The sequence below is a fragment of the Rhinoraja longicauda genome, chromosome 20, assembly GCF_053455715.1.
Source record: "Rhinoraja longicauda isolate Sanriku21f chromosome 20, sRhiLon1.1, whole genome shotgun sequence".
Taxonomy (NCBI): domain Eukaryota; kingdom Metazoa; phylum Chordata; class Chondrichthyes; order Rajiformes; family Arhynchobatidae; genus Rhinoraja; species Rhinoraja longicauda.
Window position 1 is genome coordinate 24818603 of NC_135972.1, and position 19404 is coordinate 24838006.

General features: G+C 42.8%; 1 protein-coding gene across 5 annotated transcripts in view; it reads right to left on the bottom strand.

Moving 5' to 3' along the window:
* Positions 1–19404, bottom strand: part of LOC144603670 (ubiquitin carboxyl-terminal hydrolase 15-like) — a 90112-nt gene that overhangs the window by 29591 nt on the left and 41117 nt on the right. For all 5 annotated transcript variants that reach the window (XM_078417269.1, XM_078417268.1, XM_078417267.1 and 2 more), the window contains one exon: positions 4902–5046. In XM_078417269.1, the coding sequence (XP_078273395.1) occupies positions 4902–5046 (145 nt within the window). The remainder of the gene's footprint in view (positions 1–4901; positions 5047–19404) is intronic.

Below are 19404 nucleotides of genomic sequence, written 5' to 3' on the forward strand. Positions count from 1 at the left end.
AGAAAAAGTGGTTGCGAATGAATCCCAACACAAACTTGAGCTGACTTTAGTTTCAATCACTGAGGGGTAAAATGCAGATAACGAAGAGAGGGCCAAATGCCAATTTCATCTCGTAGTGGGAGTCCAAAATTTGCAAATATTGTCTACTCTAGGCAGCATGCACTTAATTATATTGGTAGTTCTCCAAAAGTGGAAGCAACTGACAAACCAAACACAATGTACATTGGAAATGAATAATTGGAGTCATTCCTGCCATATCAACCAGAGGAAACGAGAAACTAAGTACTAGGAGGCAAAGTCACCCTATTGCATTTATTCATTCACTCTAATTACTGTAAACATAGCTTTGTTGCTTAACAATCCAGATGACTCAAGTAATTAAGTCTGATAGGAAAGATTTAATTCAATGAAAGCCGAGAAAAGCAAAATTGTTTTCTGTTAATGTTTGTTTATTAGCTTTCTCTTGTGGAATTTTTGGACACAGCAACAAATATTTCAGTTTTCAGTCCAACAACCAGGTTTATCAATCATCTGTATTAAATAAATCCTCAAGGCACTTAGAACATGGACAGAAAAAATCAATGGGCACACAAATCTAACAACAGGACTGAAGTACGAAATAAAATGAGAAATTATTAAGAGACAGGTCAATAAATATCTTAAAACGTTCAATGATTCTGATGTAGACTAAAAGAAAGATCAGATTCCCTGCGTTATCAGAACAGTTGAGCTTATAGGACTGGGTATTACAATCACTACTGTAATCGGCACCTTCTTAACCTCTTGAGTGGGGGTAGAGGTAAAGACTTCATTGGGGTCATCAGGTGGGCACCCTCCTTCCTTGGTGTTTCGTTGATAGGCCCACGACACCTCCAGAGGGCTCAACAGCGATACCTGGCGTCCCAGGTGCGCTCCCCTCCGTTTTTACCCCTGTTGCTGGTCATTTTGCAGCCCAGTTGGAGTCTTTCCTCTTCAGCCACAGCCAGTTGCTGCTTCGCTCGGCAGCCTCTGACAGCGACCTGACGGCTTGCCGGAAGGCTTGTCCTCGGAATCCCATTCCCTTCAGGAGTCTGGTTGTTGACATGGCTACAAACCCTCTACAACCAACCTCTACAGGGAGCACCTGGGCACGCCATCCACGTTGTTTTGCCTCGGCTGCTAAGTCTGAATACTTCAGGCATTTTCGTTCATGCGCTTCACCAACTGCAGCCTCCCAAGGAACAGTTAACTCCACGATGTACAGGGACTTCTGTGAGGTTGACCACAAAATCAGGTCCGGCCTGAGATTAGCCAAGGGTTCTTCAACTTGTTTAGTGCTACCAAAATAGCATTTTGGACCAGTTCAGATGCCACTTTGTGGTGCTCGGACGTGATGGCCTTATGAGTCCCTGATTTCCAGACCTGGAATATCTAACGCTGAAGTGATGTCTCTACAATCTACTGTGGGAATTCACAGGCCATCCGGAAAACAGTTTGCATCCACCCCACGCACGCATCAAGCTTGCACTAGATGTACTACACATCTAATAGCCTCAAAACAAAATACCCGGTGGCCTTGTTCACTGTAGTTGGGACGAACAGACTAACTTTAAGAGTGTGCTACCAAAATAATAGCAACACATCTCCTGTCTCAATAGAGGCTTCTACATGCTCAACCATTGCCTTTCCAAGTAAAGACACCTACCACTCCACCCGCTGCCTGCACTTTGGAAAATCAGACCACCGAGCTCTGCTTCTTCTCCCTGGTCACAAGCAGATCCTGAAGCACAAGGATCCGGCACAAAGTTGTACAGTGCTGGACTGAGAAAATAGATGAGATCCTAAATTACTGCTTTTGAATGGGTGGACTTGGCAGCCAATCTAAATGTGCATGCCGCTTTGACATCCATCATCATGAAGTGCTTGAAGAAGCTGGTCATGGCATACATACTCCAGTCTCCCAGGCGGCCTTGGTCCACTGAAATACTCCGAAACAGGTCCACCGCAGATGCCATCTCCGTGGCCCTACACTCATCCCTGGAATATTGGGATAGCAAAAACACCTATAACAGACTCCTATTTCTTTATTGACTACTAGACCAAGTGGACCCGTAGGGGCCCAAACCTCTCCTGCATTGGTGCAGCACCCTCTCCTACTCTCCTACCCCCTCCCTCCCCATCCCCCTCAACCCCCCTTATCCACCCTCCACCCCCCTCCCTCTCCCTCCCTCCCTCCCTCCCTCCCAAGGAGATAGATTTAAACTTTAAAATGTGAATAACTTTCAAAATACAACGCCGATTTCAATTAAACTACCTGCTTTACCATTAAAGCGATGACGGTGAGCAAGGTGGGCCTAAAATTGTCACGCTATCATGTACCGTTTGGGCTGTAGTTGGATCACAAATAAACAAACAAACGAGAGTTTTAGTATATAGATAGCTCTGCCTTTGACACCATAATTGCAACTAAACTCATCTCCAAATTCTGGGACCGAGGACTTAGCACCTCCTTTTGCAACTGGCTCCTCAACTTCTTGATCTGCTGATTACAATCAGCAAGAATTGGCAACTACACTTCCATCACAATCCTCAATACTGGTGCCCTGCAAGGCTGTGTACTCAGTTGTTTGCAAAACTCACTTATACACTTCATGACTGTGTGGCCAAATTCTACTCCAACTGCATCGACAAGTTTGCAAATGACGCTGCAGTAGTCCGTCAGTTCGCAAACAACGACGAAACAGAGTACAGGAAGGAAGCGGAGCACTTAGTGGCATAGTGCCGAGACAACCTCTCCCTCAATGACAGCAAAACCAGTGAGCTGGTTATTGTCTTCAGAAAGTTGGTTGCAGTACATGTCCTTCTCAATGTATTTACTGCTGTGGGAGAGAGAGAAGAGTGCTTCAAGTTCCTGGGTGTAAACATCACCAATTTGTCCTGGTGCAATCACAATGACATTATGGGAAAAAAAACTAACCTCTGCCTTCACTTTCTCAGAACGTTAAAGAAATTTGGTCTGTTCCTAATCATTCGTACCAATTTCTACAGTTGCATCATAGAAAACATCCTATCGAGATGCATCACACATGGTATGGTTACTGCCCTGTCCAAGATCAAACAAGCCTCCCTCCCCATCAATTCCTCCCTATTCATCCTTATAATAAATAATCTGATTTGTTGCAACGTGAACACAATGGATTAATGTTTACGCAGGAAGTAAATATTGTGATTTACTATAATACTCTTTTTACAAGTGGTTAGATTGCCTCCAGTTCAGAATTCTGATCACTAGAGTAACCGTCTGAGGTAAGACCTCTCCCTAACTCTATGGTGTGCAGAAGGGAGAATGTAGAAACAAAGAACTGCAGATGATGGTTAATATCAAAGACAGATACAAAGTGCTGGAGTAACTCAGCAGGTGAAGGCAACATCTCTGGAGAAAAAGGATCGGTGATGTTTCAGGTCGAAAAAGGGATTATGTTCTCTCACATTTGTTAATTAACTCTTGCCAAATTTACAAAACTAGTCAAATTTGTTCAATTAGTTTAAATGGCTTGTCTTAAACCCTGAACAGGAAGCTTCAGGAAGCATGGTTACTTCTATTGATTTCATATTCTGCAATTCCACAAGGGTTCCAGAAACATTTCAACAACAATTTTGGGAACATAGAAGGAAATCCACGTATTTCAGTAACTGCAAGACTAGAAGAACACTTCTGGGAGATAAATTTCCAATTCAATTCTTTAAAATCTTAAAAGGCTGTCAATTAGCCCACTGTGCTGATACTTGTTGATAAAGATTTACTGAGACTAATCCTTTCAGTCTCTATTCTCAAGAATAGCGTGCAATATTTCAAGGTTCTTTTTAAGTACAATAGGATTTTTGTCCACATCGCCCCTTCAGGAGTGGCACACCCACAATCTGAATGAAAAACATTTCCCCCTCATTCTATTGTCTTAAATATTTGCTGAAGGATAATTGGTCCTTCCTATTCACCAAATCTAGGCTTCCCATCCTTAAGCAGCTCAATTAAATCTTTACTCTGCCTTCTTTGTTCTGAAGTGAACAAAATGGGCATATCAATCTATTCTCATAACTAATGTTTTCCAGCTTTGACAAAAATTTTGCTAATCACCTCTGCTTCCCTTCTTGAGAGCCATCACATCCTCCCCGTGATATGAAAGAAGCTTCTGTTCCTTCACTGTCCAGTAATGAGGGGAAAATCTATCAATTTGCTGCAGTTTCTGCAACCTTTTACATTATTTCAATAGCAGTTTAAATAAAATGAGACCGCCTGATCTTCTCATTGTAATTGAAAAATATTCTATTAACTCAATTAGTCCAGAAATGAGTTCAAATTGGATCCATTTTCTTTAACTAACACAGACGTTTTTTCAAAGAATATTCATTCAAAGCACAGTTAACATAAAATAATAACTCGTATATAGCAACTGATGGAGCAAATGATTCAGTTAAAGCACTGTTAATGATTTTAAAAAATGTCATCTACAGGTGGTGCATTGAACACATTAAAAATCTTGTGCAATAAAATCATTTCAGTATTTATAATTTGACCAAGTTGCCACTCTCAAGTTTATCAAGACATTTTATAGGAAAGAAAACAAAACTATAACACTTTGTTGAGGGGAATGGTAGATTTTATACTTCTGATCCTGTAAGTGATTAGGAAACAAACTGCATCCTAACCAGGTGAATTTACTTGCAAATACTGGCCCCTGTCCTTCAACCCGACAATTGTGTATTAATCGACAAGGTCCATTGCACAGAATATTTTCTCTATTCCTTGTGCTCACCCACCAAGAATCTGCAGCTGGGTTTCTAGTGCGATGAAAGACACAGCCCTGAAATCTTTTTAATACTTACAACACTGAATGATGAGAAGTTTTTCCATAATGACCTACCTGAACTGCTGAGTTCATAAAGCACGTGTTACCCAAATTACTGAGGCCACAGAGACCAGCTTGTTCACTGTGTCTTCCTGGTTCTAGATAATCGTAGCTGTTATAGCCAGAATATGGGGGGATACAGTAGTTTGAATTTTTCACACTGAAAGAAAAAAGATGGAGTATTTAGTTTTACAAAACATTAAATACCCTTTTTCATTGGGCAACATTTGAAAGAAAAAGGAAGGAGTATTTGCAATGGAAATATTAAATTAAAAATTAAAAAATGAACTGCAGAGCACCAAAAATAGTTGTTTTATCACTGTCATAATGCATAAATCTGTAGCACTACCAGATCACCCACAAAGTACTAGGATCGCTACCATTCCTCTACAGAAGCTTTTTCACAGCTCACTTTCTTTTCCACTTCTCCATCTAAGTTTAAACAGTTTGACTTTATGCACCAGCAACATAGAATCATCTCATTTCTTCCTTTTTACTACATGAAACCATCATGGAGGCAAGGCTAACAGGAATCTAGGAGGAAAGGAAAGAGTGCTTCAGTTACAGGTGAGGGTGTAGGCATTCCAAAGGGCCTCCATGACATCACTGACTCAGTACATTCGAGCATCTATATATAGTGTGCTCTGCTAAAACAGCACTATCTAGGTTTCACATGCAGTGAGGAGCCTGTGGTGGAATAGGGAACTGACTAATGCATTCTGGCAAACAAGCTATGCAGAAAAGCAACGCCCCTGACAATTTGAGACTGGGAAAAAAACCCTGCCCTTACTTCAGCAATACTGGAAAGGATGCAGAGGTTTGGGCAACAAAAAAAAAGACTGCAATGAGCTAGAGGCCGAGCTTAATAAATAAACATTACAATATCAAGTGCTTCAGGACATAATATCAGGAATTCTAGACATATGTGTTGCTATAAAAGTCGCAAAGACTAATATACAATATTCCAATATACTTCAATTTTTAAAATATTTTTTATAGCATTTGATAAATAATGCACCCAAGACTGAATCAATTAAGTCTTTCAAGGTGACTTACACTGATCAGAAAGACATCAATCTGCTACTAAGCACAGTAACTGCAAAGAGCCAGCTTAATGTCCGATCTCTCTGGTTAGAGATGTTCTAAAATGAAACCAGCAAAGTTAAAAAAAGCAAAAACTACATAAATAATAAAAGTACCTTCCGAAATGTACAATTCTACTGTAATTCCCAATCCCATTGTTATGCAGCAAAGGCATGTAGAACATAGAACAGTGCAGCACAGGAACAGGTCCTTCGGCCCACAATATCTGTGACAAACATAATGCTAAAATAAACTAATCTCATCTGCCTGCACATGTTCCACTCCCCTCCATTCCCCCAATATCTGTATGCCTACGGTACCGGGTACTCTCATCTTCCAATAATCTTTGTGATGTGCATACATTTTGCATCTCTAAAAGAAACATACGCAGGGTAAATGTAACTGAAGGGCAATTCATTTTCAAGAACTCACGTGCATCAGATTAATTAAAAAAATTAGACTGGTAAGAAAGAGGGGCCAGCAAAGAAAATATCAAGCACATCTTTAAATTCCTATGATTCTGAAGTCAACCGTATTTGAAATTCGATCCGATCATGCACCATTTCAGTGCAGAGGTGAAGCAAGATATCAAGTAGGGATTTATGATCAAATGCAATTTAAGTAAAAGGAACAGGAGTCAGTTATTCAACTTCTTAGCCTGTTCTATCGTTCAATAGGATCACGACAGATCTGACATTCCTAAAGTCCATTTTCCTGCCCTTCCCATAACCTGTAATTCCCTTACTGATTAGACATCTCAGCCTTAAATATATGCATCGACTCTGCCCTCATCCCCCAGCTCTGTGGTAGTAGTTCAGAACATTCATTTGAATCTCTCACTTAGAAGCAGAAGTGACAGCTCAAAGATCCAAATACATATTTCAGCCTGCAAAATGTACCTGAACCCGAGGTAAAGAAGATAATCAAAGTTTAATTATTATAACATAGCAACTGCAATACAAAGAATATTGTCCCTTACCAATTAGTGTGGTAATAAAAATAAATTTTACAGTACTCTCCACTAAAAAGCGGAGAGCTCCAGGAACTGATTCAAGGGCGGCACGGTGGCGCAGCGGTTGAGTTGTCTTATAGCAATTGCAGCGCCAGAGGCCGGAGTTCAATAGAGACAATAGGTGCAGGAGGAGGCCATTCGGTACTTCGAACCAGCACCGCCATTCAATGTGATCATGGCTAATCATTCTCAATCAGTACCCCGTTCCTGCCTTCTCCCCATCGAACCTGACTACGGGTGCTGTCTGTAAGGAATTTGTGTGTTCTCCCTGTGACCTGCGTGGGTTTTCTCCGAGATCTTCAGGTTCCTCCCACACCAAAAACGTACAGGTATGTAGGTAAATTGGCTTGGTAAATGTAAAAATTGTCCCTAGTGTGTATAGGATAGTGTTAATACGCAGGATCGCTGGTATGCTGGCTCCTCCCGTTTCCACCCTCCCTAAAACAGCGGGTCCCCCTTTGTTCTCCCACACCCCTCCCTCACGGTGGTCCCCCCACACCGGGTCCTCCATTGTCCATCCCCTCCCCCCTCTCACGACGGTTCCCCCACGCTCTCATTGACCGCCAATAACAAGGTCCCATCGCCGCGAGGCTCCACCACGCTGCCGAGGCTCCACTACCGTTGCCGAGACTTCACCGCTGCCACAGAGGCCCCATTGCTGCCGCCACCCCACTGCTGCTGCAGTGGCCCCTTGCCGCCAATGCTTCACCGCTGCCGAGGCTTTACCGCTGCTGCAGAGGCCCCTTGCCGCCAATGCTTCAACGCTGCCGAGGTTTCACCGTCGCCACCGATTTACAGAGATACTAGAGATTTAAGGAAATTCAAATCACGGCAGGATGAATAGACTGGAGAAACAAGGAACTGCAGATGCTGGTTTACAAAATAATTGCCAGAGTATCTCAGCAAGTTAGGTAGCATCTCTGGAGAACATGGATAGGTGGTGTTTCAGTTCAAGACCCCACTTCAGACTCAGCTGGAGTGCAGCAGGACTCAGAGGATGAGCAGTGAGAGGGTCTCACAGAACACCCAGAGAACTCTTCAAGGTTGGCCTAACTTGAAGGAATTTAGCACTGGAGCAATAAAATGGAGTAGACTGGAATAAATGGAATAGACTGGATTGCTATTCTCTTGAGCAAAGGCTGTTGAGGAGCAAGCCAAATAAAGATCTCTAAAAAAATTAGGGGCGGCACAGTTGCGCCATGGTAGAGTTGCTGCCTTACAGCGCTGGAAATCCGGGTTTGATCCTGACTATGGGTGCTGTCTGTATGGAGTTTGGATGCTCTCCCTATGCTGGGTTTTCTCCGGGTGCTCCGGTTTCTTCTCACTCTCCAAAGACGTACAAGATTGTAAGTCAATTAGCTTTGGTAAAAATTGTAAATTTTCCTTAGTGTGTAGGAGATTGCTAGTGTACGGGGATCGCAGGTCAGCACGGACTCGCTGGGCCAAAAGGCCTGTTTCTGCACTGTATCTCTAAAGTCTAAAGTCCTTGCAAGGTTTGGATAAGACATTGCATTGCAGTTGTGAGAAAGATCAAAATAAGATGAATAAATCCAGTTGTCATTCAAGAAGCAGTTTCTGTACCTAAAAGGGGATAAGATGTGGACCCATTCTGTCGTGCCACATGATGTAGCATGTTGTCCAATTTCCTCACAGCTCCAGCAAGCCAGACACAATCTGACTCTTATGCTGTCCATCTTCATGCAAATCCTGGGCACTCTGGTTTCCTCCTACACCCCCTAAGGGGTGCAGGTAGGCATGTAATTAGGCCACAGGAAATTTCACCTTGTTTATAGGCGAGTGGTAGAACCTGGGAACGTCAATGGGAAAGTTGCGGATATTTTAAAAAAGGGAGTCTTGTTCTTGTTTTGTATATATTTTTTATTATTCTGAATAAAGTTTATTTTTGGAAAAAAATATTTCAAGTGAAAACAAGTGCTATATAAAACAGCCACATCTGATTTTTACACCAGAAACAGTCAAGTCTTCTTAACAGTTTAAAAGCAGATGCGAGGCAGGCTGGATAATTTATTTGCATTCTCAAAACTTACCAGATCAGCAGCAAAATTGCGTCAGAGTGGAGATTGTAGGGATAGATGAAAATGCCAGAATTTTTGGGCATGAGGTTGAAATTCACATATGAGAATGAAAAAACCTTAAACAGTATCAGTAAATAAGGATCAAATATATGAGAAACTGAGCACCATTTTAATTTACAGAGCACAAGTAATCTTAGAAAAAAACTTTAATAATGCCACTTTAACGGCATCATGTTCAGTACGGACATTGTGGGCTGTAGGCCGATGCTGTTCTATGTATCTTCAAGAAACAATCAAGAAACATGGGGAGTGGGCAGTACAGAGTTCAGCTGTGAGTTCAGCTTGGCAGAACAGCTCTGACCTGTTCTACCAACAAACTGGTTCAACTTAAATACAAGAAATCTACTTCGACTTCCTTGGGAGTTTGGACATTGAATGTAGACCCTACACTGCTGATTAAGTATCAACACTTAACACTGGGGTGGCATGGTGGCGCAGCGGTAGAGTTGTTGCCTTACTGCAACAGCGACCTGGGTTTGATCCTGACTACGGGTGCTGTTTGTATGGAGTTTGTACATTCTTCCTGTGACCGCGTGGATTTTCTCCGGGTCCTCCGGTTTCTTCCCACACTCCAAAGATGTACAGGCTTGTAGGTTAATTGGCTTTGGTAAAATAAAATTGTCCTTATTGTGTAGGATAATGCTCATGTACGGGTCGATCGTTGGTCAACATGGGCTCAGTGGGCCGAAGGGCCTGTTTCCGCACTGTATCTCTAAAGTCTAACATTAGATTATTTATTCTCAACATCTTCCCACCACCATAGACAGTGTGCAACATGTCAGGCTTCACTGGATATAAGAGCCTTGTGACATGAATAACTGAGCAAGGAGTTATACCAAGGACCAAGCACTTGCAGAATCAGATCCCAGCAATGGAGCAAAGGTACAGGTCAGCCTTCATACGAAAACTGGTTGAACACCAAGCGCCTTGTTTCTGTCTTAATATTCCTGTGATTGAATGATGCTTGACATTGAAAACAGAACGTTGCAAGAAAGAAAAATAATGTAGGACATGTTAATAAACTCAAGAGGATCTAGATTGGATTATACTTGTCACCTATTTAAATGGTGGCATCTTGAAATTTAAAAAAAAAATCCAATTAGTTGCTGGAAAAGCCAGTAACTTTAATTACGAAACCATACTTGCAAATGGTTATACGGTTCAAAGAATATCATTTACACAAGTTTAAAAACAACAATGATCCAAATTTCTTGTTAAAATAGGTATTCCATAACGTATGTTTGACAATTCAATTCCTTCAACTTTCTTTCCATAGACTTTTGCCTTATTAATAATGCAAATTGCCTCTGCATCATTTTGTGTGAAAACATTATTGTTGTATTTTTACCCCAAATAATTTTTTTTTGCCAAATTTAAGATGTTTACCATTTTGTTTGACTGGTTTTAATTTTACACATAATTTGCCCTTTTCCGATGGCAATCAATACATTGGCAACCATCATTTAGAGAGTGGGGATCAAGCCAATGAAGTAACAAAATCACAAAGTTTACTGCCCAAGAAGCTTCCTAAATGCACATCAATTTAAACGGATCACAATAGTCTTTTAACTGCAACATTGATTTTGCCCACAGGGAATCCCCATAAAAGGCCTCTGATATACAGCTGCCATGTTTAATATTTGTATTACTAAAAAAGCACTTCAAAAACGAAACACCTATTTGGAAAACTATTACATTTTTTCAAGACTCATGATTTTGTAATTAGTTGTAGTTTTCCTCCGACTGACTAGAACACACTGTGACAATGGAAAATATACTGGTAAGATATACTGGTTCTACTCGTTTAAAAAAAAAAATCAGTAGCAATAGGAAAACTTTAAAGGAGATAGGCAGGGCAACTTTTTATTTCACACAGAGGATGGGGGGTGCCTGGAACATGCCGCCAGAGCTGGTGGTTGAGGAACTGATCCTAAATCTATTGAACATTGGAAAATGATCACCAATGCATCCACGATCTCTAGAGCCACCTGCTTGAGTGCCCTGGGATGCAGACCATCAGGCCCTGGGGATTGATCAGCCATTAGTCCCAGCAGTCTACCCAATACTATTTCTCGCCTAATGAAGATTTCTTTCAGTTCCTTTGTCTCCCTAGATCCTCCGTCCTCTAGTACATCTAGAGAGATCCCCCAAACCGGGGGGTGGGAGACCCCATACCCTGGGGAGAGAGAGAGACCCCCTGCCACGGGGGAGAGAGACCCCCTAACCCGGAGAGAGGGAGACCCCATACCCGTGGGGAGAGAGATCCCCAAACCCGGAGGGAGAGAGAACCCCTACCCCGGGGAGACAGAGAGCCCCAACCCCGGGGGATAGAGAACCCCCCAAACCGGGGGAAGAGACCCCCTAACCCGGAGAGAGAGAGACCCCCTACGCCGGGGGCAGAAAGACCACCTGCCCCGGGGGAGAGAGGGGTACACAACGTATAGAAAAGACAGACAGGTGGGCAGAGGGGGTGGGGTTGCTCTGATGGTAAGGAATGATATTCATTCCCTTGCAAGGGGTGACATAGAATCAGGAGATGTTGAATCAGTATGGATAGAAATGAGAAATTGTAAGGGTAAAAAGACCCTAATGGGAGTTATCTATAGGCCCCCAAACAGTAGCCTCGACATAGGGTGCAAGTTGAATCAGGAGATAAAATTGGCGTGTCAAAAATGTAATGCTACGGTGGTTATGGGAGATTTCAACATGCAGGTAGACTGGGAAAATCAGGTTGGAAATGGACCCCAGGAAAGAGAGTTTGTAGAGTGCCTTCGAGATGGATTCTTAGAACAGCTTGTACTGGAGCCTACCAGGGAGAAGGCAATTCTGGATTTAGTGTTGTGTAATGATCCTGATCTGATAAGGGAACTAGAGGTAAAAGAGCCATTAGGAGGCAGTGATCACAACATGATAAGTTTTACTCTGCAAATGGAAAGGCAGAAGGGAAAATCGGAAGTGTCGGTATTACAGTATAGCAAAGGGGATTACGGAGGCATGAGGCAGGAGCTGGCCAAAATTGACTGGAAGGAGGCCCTAGCAGGGAAGACGGTAGAACAGCAATGGCAGGTATTCCTGGGAATAATGCAGAGGTTGCAGGATCAATTTATTCCAAAGAGGCGGAAAGACTCTAAGGGGAGTAAGAGACACCTGTGGCTGACAAGGGAAGTCAGGGACAGCATAAAAATTAAGGAGAGGAAGTATAACATGGCAAAGAAGAGTGGGAAGACAGAGAATTGGGACTCTTTTAAAGAGCAACAAAAGTTAACTAAAAAGGCAATACGGGGAGAAAAGATGAGGTACGAGGGTAAACTAGCCAATAATATAAAGGAGGATAGCAAAAGTTTTTTTAGGTACGTGAAGAGGAAAAAAATAGTCAAGGCAAATGTGGGTCCCTTGAAGACAGAAACAGGGGAATTTATTATGGGGAACAAAGAAATGGCAGACGAGTTAAACCGTTACTTTGGATCTGTCTTCACTGAGGAAGATACACACAATCTCCCAAATGTTCTAGGGGTCGGAGAACCTAGGGTGATGGAGGAACTGAAGGAAATCCACATTAGGCAGGAAATTGTTTTGGGTAGACTGATGGGACTGAAGGCTGATAAATCCCCAGGGCCTGATGGTCTGCATCCCAGGGTACTTAAGGAGGTGGCTCTAGAAATAGTGGAAGCATTGGAGATCATTTTTCAATGTTCTATAGATTCAGGATCAGTTCCGGTGGATTGGAGGATAGCAAATGTTACCCCACTTTTTAAGAAAGGAGGGAGAGAGAAAACGGGTAATTATAGACCAGTTAGTCTTACATCAGTGGTGGGGAAGATGCTGGAGTCAATTATAAAAGACGAAATTGCTGAGCATTTGGATAGCAGTAACGGGATCATTCCGAGTCAGCATGGATTTACGAAGGGGAAATCATGCTTGACAAATCTACTGGAATTTTTTGAGGATGTAACTAGGAAAATTGACAAGGGAGAGTCAGTGGATGTGGTGTACCTCGACTTTCAGAAAGCCTTCGACAAGGTCCCACACAGGAGATTAGTGGGCAAAATTAGGGCACATGGTATTGGGGGTAGGGTACTGACATGGATAGAAAATTGGTTGACAGACAGAAAGCAAAGAGTGGGGATAAATGGGTCCCTTTCGGAATGGGAGGCAGTGACCAGTGGGGTACCGCAAGGTTCGGTGCTGGGACCCCAGCTATTTACGATATACATTAATGACTTAGACGAAGGGATTAAAAGTACCATTAGCAAATTTGCAGATGATACTAAGCTGGGGGGTAGTGTGAATTGTGAGGAAGATGCAATAAGGCTGCAGGGTGACTTGGACAGGTTGTGTGAGTGGGCGGATACATGGCAGATGCAGTTTAATGTAGATAAGTGTGAGGTTATTCACTTTGGAAGTAAGAATAGAAAGGCAGATTATTATCTGAATGGTGTCAAGTTAGGAGGAGGGGGAGTTCAACGAAATCTGGGTGTCCTAGTGCATCAGTCAATGAAAGGAAGCATGCAGGTACAGCAGGCAGTGAAGAAAGCCAATGGAATGTTGGCCTTCGTAACAAGAGGAGTTGAGTATAGGAGCAAAGAGGTCCTTCTACAGTTGTACCGGGCCCTGGTGAGACCGCACCTGGAGTACTGTGTGCAGTTTTGGTCTCCAAATTTGAGGAAGGATATTCTTGCTATGGAGGGCGTGCAGCGTAGGTTCACTAGGTTAATTCCCGGAATGGCGGGACTGTCGTATGTTGAAAGGCTGGAGCGATTGGGCTTGTATACACTGGAATTTAGAAGGATGAGGGGGGATCTTATTGAAACATATAAGATAATTAGGGGATTGGACAAATTAGAGGCAGGAAACATGTTCCCAATGTTGGGGGAGTCCAGAACAAGGGGCCACAGTTTAAGAATAAGGGGTAGGCCATTTAGAACGGAGATGAGGAAGAACTTTTTCAGTCAGAGAGTGGTGAAGGTGTGGAATTCTCTGCCTCAGAAGGCAGTGGAGGCCAGTTCGTTGGATGCTTTCAAGAGAGAGCTGGATAGAGCTCTTAAGGATAGCGGAGTGAGGGGGTATGGGGAGAAGGCAGGAACGGGGTACTGATTGAGAGTGATCAGCCATGATCGCATTGAATGGCGGTGCTGGCTCGAAGGGCTGAATGGCCTACTCCTGCACCTATTGTCTATTGTCTATCTGGGAGGTTGTTTGTGTCTTTCTTAGTGAAGACAGATCCAAAGTACCTGTTCAACTTTTCTGCCATTTCTTTGTTACCCATAATAATTTCACCCATTTCTGCCTTCAACGGACCCACATTTGGCTTTACTAATCTTTTTTACTTAACATACCTAAAGAAGCTTTTACTGTCCTTCTTTATATTCTTGGCCAGCTTCCCCTCATACTTCATCTTTTCACCCCGTATTGCCCGTTTTGTTACCTTCTGTTGTCCTTTGATAGTTGCCCAATCCTCTGGCTTCCTGCTACTCTTTACTGTTATGCATCTTTTCGTTTAGTTTTACTTCATCCCTAACTTCCCTTGCCAGCCACGGTTGCCTCTTACTCCCTTTAGAATCTTTTTTCCTCTTTGGAATGAAATGATCCTGCATCTTCTGAATTATGTTCAGAAATTCCTGCCATTGCTGTTCCACCATCATTCCTGCTAGGTCCTTTTCCAGTCGACCTTGGCCAGCTCCTCTCTCATGTCTTCATAGTCCCCTTTGTTCAACTGCAACACTGACACTTCTGATTTAACCTTCTCTCTCTCTCAAATTGCAGATTAAAACTAATCATATTATGGTCACTACCTCCAAGCGGTTCCTTTACCTTGTTTTCCCTTCTTAAATCTGGTTCATTGGACATATACAGAGCGACTCTACATCGTCAGTCCCTATGTCACCCCTCACAAGGGACTGAATTTCATCCCTCATCAACAGAGCTACCCCACCTCCTCTGCCCACCTGCCTGTCCTTTCTATAACCCTGAATATTCAGTTCCCAGTCCCGATCCTCCTGCAGCCACGTCTCTGTAATCCCCACAATGTCATATTTGCCAATCTCTAACTGAGCCTCAAGCTCATCCACTTTACTTCTTATACTTTGCGCATTCATATATAATACTTTTAAGCCATTACTTTTCTCACCTTTCGCATCAATTCCTATTACACTTGGCCATACTCTCCTATCTCTTCGTGAGCTTTCCGTTCCATTAATTCTGTGGTCTTTCTTAACTTTTCCAATACTCTCTTTCCCTTTAAATCCATCCTTGTCTATCCCATTTGAAACACCCCTCACTATTTCGTTTAAAACCACCCGTGTAGCAGTGGCAAACCTACCTGCCAGAATGCTGGTCCCCCACTTGTTGAGGTACAACCCATCCCTTTTGTACAATTCACCCTTACCCCAAAACAGATCCCAGTGGTCTAAGAATCTAAATCCCTGCCCCCTGCACCAGCTCCTCAACCACACATTTAGATCCCCGATCTCCTTGTTCCTGCCCTCACCAGCACGAGGAACTGGAAGCAAACTGGAGATAACCACCCTGGAGGTCCTGCTTTTCAGCCTTCCTCTGAGCTCTCTAAAGTCACACTGCAGAATCTCTTTCCTCTTCTTCCCGACGTCGTTTGTGGAACATGCACTACCACTTCCGGCTGCTCACCTTCACCCTTGAGGATGCTCTGCACTCGGCCCATGACATCCTGGATCCTGGCACCAGGGAGGCAACACACTATCCTTGAATTCCATTTGTTGCCGCAGAAATCCCTGTCCGTATCTCTCACAATGGAGTCCCCTACTACCACGGCTCTGCCTGACGTCAGTCTCTTCGGCTTTGCCTCAGCGCCACGTTTTGCCCTGCAGACTTGTCCACCGCTCGGACTGGCAGTGTCTTCTGTCCCGACAGCTTCCAAGAGGGTGAACCTGTTTTCAAGAGGTACAACCCCTGGGGTCTCTTGTGCTCCAAGCATCCTTCCCTTCCTCACCGTCACACACCTTCTCTCTTCCGGTACCCTCGATTTAACAATCTCGCTGAAGGTCTTGTCCAGGAAAGTCTTGTTTTCTCGGATGATCCTGAAGTCATCCAGTTGCCTCTCCAGTTCCCCAACATGGTCCTTCAGGAGCTGACCTGGACACACTTTCCACATCCGTATCAGCCAGAGGCACCAGCCTTGTCCCTGACCTCTCACATCCTGCAAACATCACACTGACTCAGCTTACCTGTCATTTCTTTGTATTGTTTCACCCTCTCCAACTTTTGGTGTAGTCTCCTCCCTCAGCCTCCTCGCCAAAGACTCGCACTTCCCTCGACAAGGCCGCTCCCCAACAGGCCACTCCCCTAGAGCAAGCCTAATTGACTAATTTGCTAACTTACCAATTTGCTAATTGAATTGCTCAGCCAATCCCGCACTCACCCCTTCACCTGGCGCTCCACTGCTGACTTTGAAGGTATGTCTTTTTCTCTGACCTTCACGGAAAATCTTCAACAGGGCCTTTGGCGCTCTTTTTAAATCTTCTTTGTCTCTGACTCACCTACTTCCAGCCAATCCTCGCTCTTACTGCTTCTGGCTGTTGCTTTCCTCCGAACTTCACGGAAATCTTTCTAAAAATTATCTTTCTAATCAGGATGACCTTTGGCTTGGCTGTATCTTTATATTATACCCCAACATAACTCTGGGCTTGAACACTTTGGTGAAGCACGTCAAAGTCTTGGATACTTCCACAAGGATCAACCATTCTGCATGTCTTAATAATTTACCTGTACATGATTTCCCATGAGGTAAATGTTCATGAATGACTATGTTTTTCTTAATTTGCTTGGGCTACAACTCACGTCTCTGATTCTCTTTAATCAAACTATTGGAAGGCTTCACCGTTTCACATTTAAAGTAAATCTTTCATACCTGGAGACGCAGGGCCTCTTGTATTCATTGCCAAGAGAGGGAGAATAAACTAACTGTTGCACTCAGCACGGGACACACTCTTGCGATTCCTTATCAATCCAAGGTACTAAATTCAAGGTTTCTCGAACTTTCAACCGTCTCCTACCCATCACAATCTTTTGTCTCTTCTCACATACAGTGACGATTCCTATGCCAAACTGTTCTTTTTCAAAAACTGTGAGACATCTTTTAACCTTTTCATTTTTGGTGGTGCTTTGATTTAATCTCCAAATAGTCTGTGCAATTAATACATAAAATCTGAAACACACAGTTCTGGTCATACTGCTGTAGTGTCATCCTATTTAGAAAACCACATTATAAAGATAATTGTGTCAATGGGAGACAGGATATTGAAGATAAGAGTTTCAGACTCGCAACAACAGTTATTTCTCCACAGGGCTTTCAAAAATAAGTATACTTCAATAGCAATAAATATACTTTTGTAACTGCAATCTAAAAATACTAATGGCTGCATGTTACATTTTTATTCGAGTATCATCACACAAGTGTTAATAGAAGCGATTGCTTGTCAATTTCAATGCTGTTAAGGAAACAATGTTCTGGAGAAACAATGGGGTGTTCGATTACACCAGGAAGGCTACATGGAAACAGTTTTTTCCCCTTTACTGTTTACATCCAAGAGAGCTTTCTTCCAACTTGCAAATTTAAAAAGTGGTTCTCCAATGCCTGATGGACATCATGTTATCACTAATTTGGCCCGCGTAGTGCAAATAGTGTTCCCTAATGCACTACATGCATTGTATACAATTTCTTTTTATGGAAATACGCATACTAACAGAACTATTTCCACTAAAAGATAGTGGCTTGAAGAGTGCACTTGTACACCAGCACCACCCAGTGGCACTGCACATGAAATAAGAGTTTGTGTTCTGATACACTAGTTACTCAAGTATTGATAAAATGAATGTGTCCATATATAAATCCTCCTCCCCGACCAGCCAGTATGCAGTAAATAGCCAATATACAGTTCGTAATCACAATTTAAAAACTAAACTTAGTAATCAATTCATAATGTCAAGAAGTGCAAGCAGAATAATTTATACAAATTCAAGTTATTTTTGTTATTTCCCCCAAATGTTTATGCTTCCTCCTCTCTTGACAACTGTGCAATACATCAATAGTTACATTTGCGAAACATGTTCAATTCTAGGAACAGCTTAAACTGCTAAACACAAGCGCCCAATAAGTAGGCATATAGTAGTCTCTTTAAAAGTATACTGCAGAGAAAAGGACAAAGTGCATTTTTCAACACAGAGAATCTGGAGCAGTATTTCTCTCCATTCCAGTTTAAATGGAACTTCAGAAAAAGTAATTTGAACAATAAAACCTGCAAGTGACTGGAACCAGGTTCTTTTGAACAACAAAATTCTTCAATCTCCAAGAGAGATGATTGTCATTTGAAAACATTTCCAAGCTATGATAGTGTAAGAAAATAACTGCAGATGCTGGTACAAATCGAAGGTATTTATTCACAAAATGAACTGCTGAGTAACTCAGCAGGTCAGGCAGCATCTCAGGAGAGAAGGAATGGGTGACGTTTCGGGTCGAGACCCTTCATCATCAGTCTGAAGAAGGGTCTCGACCCGAAACGTCACCCATTCCTTCTCTCCTGAGATCCAAGCTATGATGCATTGCTTACAAAAAATACAGGTGCAAAAGGATATTCTTCCAAACACGACAACCTATCAATTGTAAGCCATTATTTAATGCCCAAAATTAATGTCCAGTCATAGTTCAACACTAAATTAGTGATAGTGGAAATCCTAAACACTAGATTGGATATGAAGAGGTCAAATCCCAGGAATTAACCTTCTCTGGCAAAGATTTTTCACAACTCCACAATTATGATTAAGTAGAATGATTAAATAAGCTGTATAGAATAGTTACCAGAATAATTACAAAGATGGACCATCTGCATGTCCCAGGTACAGGTCTACCACCGATTTTTCGGCATACTTGGTTCCAGAACCTTTCTGGATTATCCGTACGAACAGAGGAGTCTGACAGCACTGGAACAGTCTGCCAAGGCAGCCCAGGATCCAAGATATCTTCCCGCAAAGGCGACCTTGGAGTCGGATATGAGAGCGGATCTGCCGGCTCCGGCAGGGCCGGAGTTCCAGATCGCAGGGAGCAAATTTGATCTGCCGATTGGCCGCAGGAGTCGGCTATTGGAATGCGCGGATGTCCAGATGAGATCGAGATCAGTTCCTCACCCGACCTAAACGTCACATGTTTGGGGGGGGGGTTCAAGTGTGCTCTTGTAATTTTGTCCAGATTAAAAGAAGTGCCACAGCATGAATTGCCGGAAAAGTGGTGGTGGTCTGGAATCAGATTCAGATGTCAAACATTAGCTTGAGAACGTTTGCTGATACCCACCAAATGTTC